General features: G+C 51.0%; 1 protein-coding gene across 1 annotated transcript; it reads left to right on the top strand.

Moving 5' to 3' along the window:
• Nucleotides 1-1,617: 1,617 nt before the first annotated feature.
• KLK8 (kallikrein related peptidase 8) lies at nucleotides 1,618-7,399 on the top strand. The gene is made up of 6 exons (XM_027514998.1): nucleotides 1,618-1,759; nucleotides 2,177-2,254; nucleotides 2,709-2,868; nucleotides 3,055-3,314; nucleotides 5,189-5,322; nucleotides 7,212-7,399. Exons 2-6 carry the CDS (start codon nucleotides 2,185-2,187, stop codon nucleotides 7,365-7,367), a joined length of 780 nt encoding a protein of 259 aa, XP_027370799.1. The 5' UTR covers nucleotides 1,618-1,759; nucleotides 2,177-2,184; the 3' UTR covers nucleotides 7,368-7,399.
• The last annotated feature ends 5,845 nt before the right edge of the window (nucleotides 7,400-13,244 follow it).

Below are 13,244 nucleotides of genomic sequence, written 5' to 3' on the forward strand. Positions count from 1 at the left end.
GCGCCCGCCGCAGCTACAGAAGCTGGGACACCGAGAGCCCGGGCTCCACAACAGGAGAAAAGCCCAGGCAGCAAGGGGAATCCAGCACAGCCCCAAATAAATAAGTTAATTAATAAATAATGTCTCCCTCCAGAGCTTTGTCCAATGAGATTTCCCCTTACAGCCCCACCTCCTTCGTCAGCGACCCCGCCTTACTGGAGGGTCCCTTCCGCTACATGGAACTCAGGCAGTGGGTTAGTCTCTTCCCACTCCCACCATCCTGCACCTTTGCCCCTTCCTGGGCGTGTCCAGGGTGTTCATACTGGTGGGGACTGACCGAGAGGAGAGAAGTTGGGAGAGGCGCTCAGTCCCCGCCGATCTAAGGGACAATTTTGCATTAAACGTGCGGAGTCCGGCCTTCCTTCTGCCAGTTTTGTAGAATAAAATATGGGCATCGCGTGGGCGATGGACGGCAGAGAGGGAACACGGCCGCTGCGTTGCGATTCCCCATAAGCCCGGAGTTCAGTTCAGTTCAGTTGCTCAGTCATGTCGAACTCTTTGCGACCCCATGAATCGCAGCACGCCAGGCCTCCCTGTCCATCATCAACTCCTGGAGTTCACTCAAACTCATGTCCGTTGAGTCGGTGACGCCATCCAGCCATCTCATCCTCTGTCGTCCCCTTCTCCTCCTGCCCCCAATCCTTCCCAGCATCAGGGTCTTTTCCAATGAGTCAACTCTTCGCATGAGGTGGCCAAAGTATTGGAGTTTCAGCTTCAACATCAGTCCTTCCAGTGAACACCCAAGACTGATCTCCTTTAGGATGGACTGGTTGGATCTCCTTGCAGTCCAAGGGACTCTCAAGAGTCTTCTCCAACACCACAGTTCAAAAGCATCAATTCTTCGGTGCTCGGCTTTCTTCACAGTCTAACTCTCACATCCATACATGACTACTGGAAAAACCATAGCCTTGACTAGACGGACCTTTGTTGGCAAAATAATGTCTCTGCTTTTTAATATGCTATCTAGGTTGGTCATAACTTTCCTTCCAAGGAGTAAGCGTCTGTTAATTTCATGGCTGCCCAGAGTAGGTCCTGCCTAAGTCTGGCTCCATCAGCCCTATTGCAGCAAGGCTCCTGGGCTCTGCTTGGGCCGGTCCCGACGCCCCCAGGGGAAGGGGAAACCAGGTCACAGCGCCTCCCAAACCTGCCTTCCCGGAATCTGGACCTCATAGGGGGCAGCCAGCGGGCGGGGCGCCCCGCCCTCAGAAGTTGGGACCCAGAAGACGGGCTTGTCTCCCATTCGGATTATTGGCAGCACCCTCCTCCCACAAAAACCCAGGCTCTGAATTTTTCCTTCCAAAAAAATAACCTTAAGAATTCAGCCTTCAGCCCCTCCTCCCTCAGACCCAGGAGCCCAGGAGCCCAGGCCCCCAGCCCCTCCTCCCTCAGCTCCAGGAGACTGGGCACGCATTCCTTTCTGTTTCAGACCCAGGAGTCACAGTACTAAGCTCCTTCCCTCCCAGACCTCAAGAGTTGGAGATTCCAGCCCCTCCTCCCTCAAGATTTCCCATTTAGCGCCCCCAGCCTCTCCTCAGCCATACCCAGGGTTCCAGTTCCTCGGTGCTCGGCCGGCTCCCGGGTGGGAGGAGTTGGATCTGGAGGCGGGCCATTCCAGTTAAAAGGCTCCAGGATCTTGTACCAGGCACGCAGAGCTGAAGTACTGGGAGCTCTTCCTCTGGGTCCGAATCAGTAGGTGACCCCGCCCCCTCAATTCTATAAGGTGAGATGCCAAAGTTCTCAGGCACAGGGTATCAGACCCCTGCCCCCTCCCCTAGAACCTCAGATCCCTTCCTCCTTGCAGATCCAGCAATCAGCACCCCAGTCCCATGCTTTCCAAGACTTAGGAGTCTCAGCTTCCAGTTGGCTCTTCCTTCAGACCCAGGAGTCGGAGACCCTGACTCCCTCCTTCCTTGGAATGTGGGAATCCAACCCCTTGGGCTCCCAGCAACTCAGATTCAGCAATCTGGAGCCCCGTCTCATTTTCCTTCAGACCCGAGACTGGGTCCTCAGCTCCTGCTTCCTGCAAGACCCAGAAGAATGGTTCAGGATCTTGCTTCTCCCCACCCCAATCCCGAGATCACTAGGGTTTTGGTCTCCTCCTTCCGCCTCCGCTCAGCCCTGTCCTCTCGTCTCCCAGGTCCCACCATGGGACGTCCCTCACCTGCTGCAGTTTGGATCTGGATGCTCCTGCTCTTGCTGTTGGAATCCCAGGCAGGTGAGGGGGCCCAGAAGGCATCGGTGGAGCACGTGAGCCTGGGGGAACACTGTGATGGTGGCTACGTGGGTGCCTGTGGCGGCCTGTGGGGAGATGGGAAGTGCAAGATGACATGTGGGAGTTCCTGTGGGGTTTCCAGAGGGTGGAGGCCTGGTACACGTGGCAGCAGGTAGGAATGTGTTAGTTTCTGTTGGGTATTGCAGGAGCACACCAAAGCCAGCGGGGCTGCCTGCTGAAGGGCGCAGATATTCACGCGAGTCTGCGGGGCGGGTGCACGCAGGCTCAGGTGTGCGACTCCGTGTTTGGTGACTCATGGCCTTCCATGAGTGTATGTGTGCATCTGTGCAGCAGCATGTGCAAGCCAGGCGGCAGACGCCGGAGGAGGGTGTATGCGTGTGTATCCTTTTGAACCCACTGTGTTTTCCTGCCCCAAACGTCTCCCTCCTGCCTCCAGGACATGTGAGGGCACAAGAGAACAAGGTGCTGGAAGGGAAGGAGTGCAAGCCCCACTCTCAGCCGTGGCAGACTGCCTTGTTCCAGGGTGTCCGGCTCATCTGCGGGGGTGTTCTCATAGAGGACAACTGGGTTCTTACAGCAGCACACTGTCAAAAAAAGTGAGTGGATTCCTGCAGCAGAGGGGGTGGAGAAAGAGCGGCCTGGGGCTTTGCTTCAGGAGGGGTGAGCTGGGGAGCGGGTCTCTGAGAATGGAAGTCTGAGAGAAGAGGGGACCTGGGTCTCAGAGAGGAGGGGGCCGGGAGCCCGGATCCCTGCCTGGGTGCCCAACCACCCCATCGTCACAGGAAATACGTGGTCCGCATGGGAGAGCACAGCCTGAAGAAAAAGGATGAGTCAGAACAAGAGAGGGCCGTGGCTCGGTCCATCCCGCACCCCTGCTACAACAACAGCAAGAACGACCACAGCTACGACATGATGCTCATTCAACTACGCGGTCGGGTATCCCTGGGGCCCAAAGTGAAGCCCATCAAGCTGGCGGATCACTGCCCTCAAGTCGGCCAGAAGTGCACCATTTCAGGCTGGGGCACTGTCACCAGCCCCCGAGGTAGTGGGAGGGAGAGGAGGAGCTGGTTGGCCCAGTGGACCCCAAGCCATTGGCGACGCTTTGCCTCTAGAGCAGATAAGGAAGGGAACGTGATTGTGAGGTTGACAGTCACGGGCGGTCCACGTTAGAAACCTTCAAGACCAGAATATTGATAGGCATGATGGGGAAAAAGGAAACAGATTGTTTAATAGGGCTCAGAAATGTGGATGGATGAATGAAGAGTGGATGAGTGAATGCATTCCTCCACCTTTAAGGTGGAGAGTTGTGAGATTTTCTGTTGTACAGAAAGTCAAAGTGTTCGTTGATAGTCGAGCCTGACTCTTTGTGACCCCATGGACTGTAGCCCGCCAGGCTCCTGTGTCCGTGGAATTCTCCAGGCAAGAATACTGGAGTGGGTAGCCATTCCCTTCTCCAGGGGATCTTTCTGACCCAGAGATTGAACCTGGGACTCCTGCATTGGCAGGGAGATTCTCTACCGTCTGAACCACCAGGGAAGCCCTATTTTGTTGTTTAGAGTTTTACGTAACCTTCACAACAGACTTGGGATACAGGGACTCAGTGGCCCAGGAAAACAGGCTCCCTCTTCTCCATCTTGAACCCAAGATTCTGGGCCCAGATCCTGCCACACCCAGGAGTCCGGGCCTTTTCTCCCCCAGGACACTCAGTCTAGATCCCCAGCTCCCTCCTCTTTCTTGACTCAAGTCTGGACTCCACTGAGGTCCTCCCTCTGGGGCTTCAGAGTTCAGGGAGCCCTTTGCCCTGCTTCACAATGAAGAGATTGGGGCTCAGCTCAGAGGTGATATGATTTGCTAGGAAAGCAAAAATCAGGATTCAGGTCCCTGCCTGTGTGACTCCTAAGAAAACAATGGGCTGCTGTGGAAACCTACCTGCTCATGAATCAGGCAGGTCAGTTCAAACCATGATTCTGCCCCTTTTCTCTGGACAAGTCCCTCCCCATCTCTTGACCTCAGTTTGCTCAGCTACAAAATGGGGATAATTATCCAGTAGGTTTCTAAGCTCCACGAGGGCTCAGATTATATCTGTTTTCTGCATTGTATGTTCCTAGTGTTCAGGGTGGTGACCAGGATTTGTTGAAGGAATGCATGGATGAAGGAATGAATGACTCCCTCCTTCCAAGAGCTCATGTGAGGATTAAATGAGATTCTGGGCATATAGCTTCTGGTACCTAGGGGTACCAGGTAAACTTTTACCTCTGAAGTCTGTTTCTCAAAAGTTAATAAGAAAAACTAGTTCCACTACCCATCATCTATTCAGCGCTTACTTTGTGAGCATCCGATATTCCTCAGGTATTGTACCATACAAAGCCTGTGGAGCTGCACGCTAGGTGGGGGGATAGACAATAAACAAATACATATAAAATGAAATATTAGGTGTAGCCAAGTGCTATAATGGAATATTACGGGGGGGGGGCGCGGTGAGAGGAAAGGGAGTGATGGAGATGTGGTGTTGTAGTTAGAATAATCAGGGAAGGCTTCTAGGAAGAGGTGATATTTGGAAGAAGTAGGACAGAGCTGAGATGGAGGACCTGGTGGTCTGGGAATGGGAAGATTGGAAAGATTCAGAGGTGTCACAGAGGGGCGCTTCCAGGTCCCCCAGTCACCGGATCCTTCATTTGAAAATGACCTCAGGGCAAGAAACAAACAGTAGGGTCCAAAGGTCCTTTTCTGGGTGGAGAAAAAGAAACAGCAGGGGCCATGGCTTTGTTTCCTGTGATGAGAGGAGAACACGCCCTCCCGTGAGACGTCTCAGAAAGCCCTGTGCTGCTGTGGGTGCACGGATGGGAGGTTAGATCCCGACAGGGATGGAGGGAAAGGATTGCTATCTCTGATGACTTACAACCTCTGCTCCCTCAGAGAAGTTTCCTGACACTCTCAACTGCGCAGAAGTAAAAATCATTCCTCAGGATCAGTGTGAGAAAGCCTACCCAGGGCAAGTCACGGACAGCATGGTCTGTGCCAGCGACAGCAGTGGGGCTGACACGTGCCAGGTGAGTGCCTTCGGAAACTCCCTCTTTTATTTACTGATTTTTGGCTGTGCTGGGTCTCCGTGGCTTTGCTTGGGCTTTCTCCAGTTGCAGCGAACTGGGTGGGGTGTGTGTGTGGGGGGGCGGGGGGGGTTCCTCTTCACTGAGGTGCGCGAGCCTCTCATTGCTCTCTTGTTGCCGAGTGCAGGCTCTAGGCGCGTGAGCTCAGTAGTGTGGTGTCCGGGCTTAGTTCCTCTGCAGCATGTGGGATCTTCCCGGGCCAGGGATCAAACCCGAGTCCCCTGCATTTGCAGGCAGATTCTTATCCACTGGGGCACCGGGGAAGTCCTGAAACGTCCTTCTTCCCTTGCTCGCCTTGCAGAGATGTGAGGCTTGGCAGTGGGGTGATCCCAAAGAGTCAGCACCCCTGTCTCTACAGAGTGGGAAGCGAGTTCAGAGGAGGCACACTCTCCCTGCAGGCCACACAGTGCAGGAATCAGAATAATTGAATCGTCCTTGCTGTTTCTTTGGGAAGGCTTGCCAGCGGGGGAAGGTGCAGGGGATTAAAGGGAGTGAGAAGCTAAGTCCTTGAGGGATAAGCTCCCTGCCCTCTTTCCTACTGTTAGCACCTGGAATTTGTGCTGACTTTCCTACTTTTCTCCGGGTCCTGACTGGGTTCCCTAGCATGGCTGCCTTCTCCTATGACTGGTTCCTTGGGGAGCAATGCTGTTTTCCCAACTGGCCAGAGGATGGCACCGTTGATTTCAGGGCTCCCTCAATGGGCTCCCCATCCTCAAGATGACACATCTTGGGCTTTGCCATTGATACAGCACTCTCTAGCCTACTGGCTTCAAGTTCAGTCCTCAGGGCTCCACTTGGATTTGTCCCCACCCCCTTTGCTAAGGATTGGTCCCTGAAGACAATGCTTCAATGCTCCCTTTCCTATTGGCCAGGAATAGAGTCATTCCCTTTCTTATTGGCTAAGAACAGAATCATTTCCATGAGTAGATCCTGCTATGGAAGCTAGTCTTTTCTGGATGATTCCTTAGAGACAATAATGTCTTCCCACATACTCCCCACCTTTTCCCCTTGGGTGTGTGTATATCCACAAGAACCTGGCTCCTTTCTCCTGTGTTTTGTAACCAGATGATCTCTTCCAGATTGGCCAGGAATTGTTGTTGTTACTGTTCAGTCGCTCAGCCATGTCCCACTCTTTGCGACCCCATGGACTGCAGCATGCCAGGCTCCCCTGTCCTTCACTATCTCCCACAGTTTGCTCAAACTCGTGTGTATTGAGTCGGTGATGCCATCCAACCATCTCATCCTCTATCGTCCCCTTCTCTTGACGTCAGTCTTTCCCAGCATCAGGGTCTTTTCCAATGAGTCAGCTCTTCGCATCAGGTGGCCAAAATATGGAGGAGCTCAGTCTCCCCGATGCAATTGCTACTCTCTGCTCTCTGGATTGGACCCCCCAGAGAGCATTCTCTTCCCGCGTTGATCAGGATTTCCTCCATTGCCCTTAGACATCCTGTCTGTAATCCCACACATGGAAGCCCCACCCCTCTCTCTCACATTGGTCCCAGGATACAATGATCTTATGCCTGGGGAACCAATCACGTGACAGAGATGGTACAAATGCTGGCGTGTGTGTTTCCGTTGGTTGCTCAGTCAGTCCGACTCTTTGTGATCCCATGGCCTGTCCGCCAGGCTCTTCTGTCCAGGGGATTCACCCGGCAAGCATGCTGGAGTGGGTAGCCATCCCCTTCTCCAGGGGATCTTCCAGACCCAGGAATTGAACCCAGGTCTCCTGCATTGTGGGCAGATTCTTTACCATCTGAGTCACCAGGGAAGCCCACGAAATGCTGGTAACAGCTGAGCAACTTAGGTGAAAATCTTCTATTCCCCCCTTCTAGGGAGATTCTGGGGGCCCGCTGGTGTGCAATGGCGTTCTCCACGGCATCACATCATGGGGCTCAGACCCCTGTGGGCGGCCTGAGAAACCTGGTGTCTACAGCAAAGTCTGCCGCTCCCTGGACTGGATTAAGAAGACCATAGGCCGCAGGGGCTGATCCCAAGACAAGCTCTAAACCTCCCTCAATAAACTCACAGCATCAGCCTGGCTCCCTGCCTGTCTGTGCTTTGGCCCTCCTGGGAGGGGTGGAGGGGCAGAGGGTCTGCACCCCGGAGATGGAGAGATCAGAATCCCCATGGTCATTCTGCCCATCACCACTGTTCAAAATTGTTCCCCCCAGCCCGCGTTTTTTTTTTTTCTGGGAGGACTTGGAGAAATGGGAGGTTAGTTTCAGAGGATTTTCAGATGTCCAATGGACTGGCCTGCAAAAGACCATTAAAAGAGTTTCTGTTCGGTTTTTCTGAGCAGCTAAACTTACTAAGCTCTGGGGGGAGATGCTGTTGTTGTTCAGTCGTTCAGTCTTACCTGACTCTTTGCGACCCCGTGGAGTGCAGTAAGCCATGTTCCCCTGTCCTTTGCTATCTCCTGGAATTTGCTCAAATTCATGTCCATTGAGTTGGTGATGTCATCCAACCATCTCATCCTCTGTCATCCCCTTCTCCTGTCCCCAATCTTTCCCAGCATCGGGGTCTTTTCCAGTGAGTCAGCTCTTCCCATCAGGAGGCCAAAGTACTGGAGCTTCAGTCCTTCCAATGAATATTCAGGACTGATTTCCTTTAGGATTGACTGGTTTGATCTCCTTGCAGTCCAAGGGACTGTCAAGAATCTTCTCCAACACCACAGCTTGAAAGCATCAATTCTTTGGTGCTCAGCCTTCTTTAGGGTCCAACTCTCACATCTGTACATGACTACTGGAAAAACCACAGCTCTGACTATGGGGAGATTTCTCCTTATAAACTGTGAGATATGCAGAGTAGGGTCCAGGAAATACATGAATAGCTAACAAATGCACCCATGAGCATCCATGAGACTGAGGCAGCACAAAAGCTGGAAGGACCTATTTGTGTCAAGCTTTTGCATACAAGTGGCTGAGCCACAGTTCAAACTGGCTGTGTGCATAAAGGGGGATTGGCTGGTTTAGGTGCTTAGGAGGGCCTTGGAGATGATTCATAATATTAGAGGATGTGACATGGATATCAGAGTCTCAAGTACCTGAGTTGACGTGTGTGTCTATGTGCTCGGTCACATCTGCCTCTTTGTGACCCCATGGACTGTAACACCACCAGCCTCCTCTGTCCATGGACTATCTGTCGTGGGCTATCATTTCCTACTCCAGGATATCTTTCCAACCTAGGGTTTGAACCCACGTCTTTTGCATCTCCTGCATTGGCAGGTGGATTCTTTACCACCAGTGCCACCTGGGAAGCCCACCTGAATTGGTGAGTTAAGTCAATCATCTCTCTGTCATTTCTCTGTCTCTCTCCCTGCTGTCTCTGTCTCTGTTTCTCTCTCTCATATGTGTGGACTGTTTCTCATCTCGGCTCATCTCTTTTCTTCTCCTGTGGATCTCATTTCAGCCTCTATAGACAAATGTCTTCACATTCAGGGAACATAGTAGCCTCAGACAGCCCCAGTTCAGCAAAACCAGCAGAAACAAAGATCTCTGTTCTTCCAACCTCTTAATATGAATCCCAGGGAAGAACTCTGGTCCAGCTTGAACTGAGCCTACCCAATGGATCGATCATTATTTCTAGGGAGGAAACCATGATCTTGACTTAACTGGACCATGTGTCTATATCAATGGGTGGGAGGGTTTTGGAAAACTATGGTTGACAGTTTCACCAGAACTATATGTATGTGGGGGCAGCTTTCCAAAAGAAGTGGGGGCTGATGTTGAAAAAAGCGGGGAAGGGAATCCCAGAATTCAGAAACAATGGGCTTTCAGAATCTAAGAAGCTGAATCAGAAAGTTCCAGGATGACGATGTCCGGGATGCCTGAGGGCAAGGCACAGCTTCAGGACAGCGAGGTTCCAGTGCTCACGTGTGATGGTGAGCCGGATGATGAGTCTTCAGGCAGAAGACCAGGACATGAGTCTCAGGGCAAAGGAAGTATGGAACTGGGTGTCTGGGTGGGACTGAAGAGCAGGATTAAGCACAAAGGGCACGCACAAGAGGGCTGGGATTTGGGGCTCTGGCCAACGTGGGGACGAGCATCGTGAAGAAGTCCACGGGGTTCCCAGTTCATTTTGAGCCAAGAGAGGTTCTGAGCATAGATGACGGTGTCCCAGAGAAATTTCCTTCTCAGACTGGGTCTGTGTGATGGTGATGGGTCATGTATGCTAAGTCACTCAGTTGTGTCCGACTCTTTTTGACCCCCTGGACTGTAGCCCGCCAGGCTCCTCTGTCCACGGGATTCTCCAGGCAAGAATACTGGAGTGGGTTGCCATGCCCTCCTCCAGAGGACCTTCCTGACCCAGGGATCAAGCCTGTCTCTTCTGTCTCCTGCGTCAGCAGGCGGGTTCTTTACCACTAGTGCCACCTGGGATACCTTGGGCAATCAATCCTCAGCATTCCAATTCTGACCCTTCTGACTCCATAGCTATTGCTTTTCCACAAGGATTCTAACTTTCTTTTTTTTTTTTTCCTTTGGTAGCACCTCATGGCATGTGGAACTTCCCCAACTGGGGATCGAACCCACACCCCCTGCAGTGGAAGGGCAGAGTCTTAACCAGTGCACCACCAGGGAAGCCTCAGTCCTAATTTCATTTTTTTTAATATATTATTTATTTGTTTGGCTGTGCTGGGTCTTCGTTCTGCATAGACTTTTCTCCAGTTGCGGCGAGCAGGGCTCCTCTCCAGGTGCGGTGCGCAGGCCTCTCACTGCAGTGGCTTCTCTTGTTGGGAGCACAGGCTCTAGGCTCGAGGGCTTCAGTCGGCGTGGCTCTTGGGCTGTAGAGGACAGGCTTGGTAGTCGTGCACATGGGCTTAGTTGCCACACGGTATGTGAGCTCTTTAGGGATCGAACCCGTGTCTCCCACATTGGCAGGCAGATTCTTCACCACTGAGCCGCCAGGGAAGCCCTCTAACTTCTTCTAAACCTCCCTTTTCTCATCTATAACGTGGGGAAGACAGTCCTCGCTTGGACCCAGGAGAGGAACAGAGATGAGGGTCCCAAGGCACCTGACACATCACACAGTAGGTACACAAGAAATAGACGTTGCTTCTTTCCCGGGAGGACGGGGTAAGGCAGCACACAGGAACTCAGGGGTCAGTCCCTGGCCCGGGAAGTCTCCACGAGCCGTGGGCAGCTTCCACAACCTCTGAGCCCACTCTCTAGCATCTATGAGCCACAGCTACTAAAGCCCAGGCGCCTAGAACCTGTGCTCTGCAACAACAAACCTTTAGTATCAGTATCTTCTACCCTCAGATACCACGCTCCAAGCTTGGTCAGAATTCAAAGTGAAATCTATGTGTTGCCTTTTAAAATGTCTATAATTTGACCATATCCTTCATTAGTGCTAGAGGTGAATGAGAAGGTGGACTACCATCTTTTAATATGCTTCCTTGTTCTGTTTCCCATGCAACATTTTAGAATATGAGTTAGGTGAGATTCAGGCTTATAATAAAGTAATTGGATTATTAAGAAACAAAAAAGACTGGTGTTAAGAATTGGGTCAAAGTAAGGATTGTGCACGAAGTCCCTGGATTTCTCTTCAGCCTCCTCAGCATGCTGTGAAAAAGAGTGAGGTCTTTTCCACTCTCTCTTGAGCACCTGATCGTATCCAACCGTGTCTTCTCAGTGAACGGCAGCTCCATCCATCAAGCGAGAGACTTTGAAGTTTTAACATCTGTCTCCCTCTCCCCAGCTTCCATTTAATCCATTGCCAAGACCTGTTGATTCCTCTACATGCACCTTGAATCCCTCCACTTATTACCATCCCCACCTCCCAAATGGCTTATATCCAAGTCGTCATCATCGCTCATCGGAACAATAACGATAGTTTTCTCATGTCTCCACACCCCCTTAAAATCCATCTTCCATATAGCAGCCAGAGTGATTTGGAAAGTACAAATCCTGTTACATCACTCCATCCCTCTGTTGACCATCTGCGGTGTTTTGGCTTGGTCCACCAGCCACTTCTCTCCCCAGTCCCAGGAAGGCTGCCATGCTTGCAAAACTTACATCCAGAGGGGGTGCTATCTAGAAAAAAGAAAAGAGAATTCTGCCAGTGTCTCTTTTTGAAAATAAGAAAGCCCCAGGGGTCTCCTCTTCACTCCTCATTGGCCAGACCTGCATCACATGTTCATTTCTAAACCAATCCGGGCAGGTAGGATATGGTCTTCCTGCTTGGTGCAGTAAACTTCATAGTCATGATGAGGATAAAAGATTATCCAAACAAAATTGGAGTTCTGATAGAAAGGCAGAAGGAATGAATGCTTAAGTCGGCAACAGTAATGTCTATTGTGGGACAAACCTAGAGTCTGGTTAAGGGTCAGAATTGAGGTAAGATTTAGGCCCAGGGTTGAGGACCAGATCACATTTTGGGGGTCTGATTTAGAAGCTGGGGTCAATTCCACTTTTTAGGAACTGGCCTTCAGGTATAATGGTTCCCATCTTACTCAAGGTAAGTGCCAAAGTCCTACACTGATTTTCAAGATCCTATGTCATCCGAGTCCTGTTACCTCATCACCTTGTCACCTGCCCTTGTGCTCCTGCTCATTCAGCTCCAGTCAAAGGGCTCCCTTGGACTTCTCTTGTGGCGCAGTGGATAAGAGTCCACCTGTCAATGCAGAGGACATGGGTTCGATCCCTGGTCAGGGAAGGTTCCACGTGCCTAGGAGCCCACAACTTCTGAGCTCGCTCTGTAGAGCCCAGAAGCCACCACTAGTGAAGCCCGCATGCCTAAAGCCTGTGCTGTGCAGCAAGAGAACCCACTGCAATGAGAAGCTGGAGCCCTGCAACAGAGAGCAGCCCCCATCCACCGCAGCTAGAGAAGGCCCTCGCACAGCCACGGAGACCCAGCACAGACAAAAAGAAATAAATGGAAATTTCCAAAAGGGCTCCCCTGCTAGAACAGTCTATCCACGCCTCTTGCCTAACTTACCAGCCCATTTGCTCCGCCTAGAACTCACTCCCTCCAAGGAGCTACATGGACCCATCCAACAACTCCTTTAACATTTTGTTCAAATGTTATCTTCATGTGGAATCTTCCTAATAATACAACCCCAGGGGTCCCTGAGAGTGGGGGAAACCAGTATCTCCCTGTCCCTCTTCCCTGCTTTTATTTTTCTCTTCAGTACTTAACCAACATCTAACAAACAAAGCATGCATTTTATATGCTTATTTTTGTATTCCCAGTCTCCACCCACTAGAACAAGAGCCTGTATGAAAGAATGCTGACCACAATGTCCCCAGGAGCCAGAATAATTTCTGGCACAAAACAGATGCTCAGTAAATATTTCTTGAATGAACATAATTAGCAAAGATGAATGTACAAGGAAGCGCAACCCAGCATTATTACAATTAAAACTATCCAAACATACTCTTATTTGAAACAGATTGCATAAATCATGATACAACTATAACATGGAATATTATTTTGCAACCCTTAAGAAGGTGGGGGAACCCATCTAAATATACTAAGAGGAAAAAATCTTCAAGGTAATTTATAAAGAAAGAGGTGATATTAAGTAGATAATGTTTAGTACAGATGCTTTTGTTATAAATACAGAGTATGTATAGAAATCTGGGTATAATATGAAAACACAGATGATACTGATAACAGTAAGCATTTATCAAGTTAGGAAAGAGCTGCTTCTTTTTAATTCATATCCTATATGAGGGTTAAATTAAAAAGAATCTGCCTGTAATTCAGGAGACCTGGGTTCGATGCCTGGGTCGGGAAGATCCCTGGAGAAAGGAATGGCAACCCACCGCAGTATCCTTGCCTGGAAAATCCCATGGACAGAGGAGCCTGTCGGGGGGGCGGGGGCGGGGGGGGGGGCGGCTACTGGCAAAGAGTCAGACACGACT

The sequence above is a fragment of the Bos indicus x Bos taurus genome, chromosome 18, assembly GCF_003369695.1.
Source record: "Bos indicus x Bos taurus breed Angus x Brahman F1 hybrid chromosome 18, Bos_hybrid_MaternalHap_v2.0, whole genome shotgun sequence".
NCBI lineage: Eukaryota > Metazoa > Chordata > Mammalia > Artiodactyla > Bovidae > Bos > Bos indicus x Bos taurus.

Coding starts and splice junctions, on each gene's coding strand:
- KLK8 (XM_027514998.1), top strand. CDS start 2,185: ATGGGACGTCCCTCACCTGCTGCAGTTTGGATCTGGATGCTCCTGCTC. Junction 2,255..2,708: donor GCTGTTGGAATCCCAGGCAG/GTGAGGGGGCCC, acceptor TCCTGCCTCCAG/GACATGTGAGGGCACAAGAG. Junction 5,323..7,211: donor GTGGGGCTGACACGTGCCAG/GTGAGTGCCTTC, acceptor CCCCCCTTCTAG/GGAGATTCTGGGGGCCCGCT.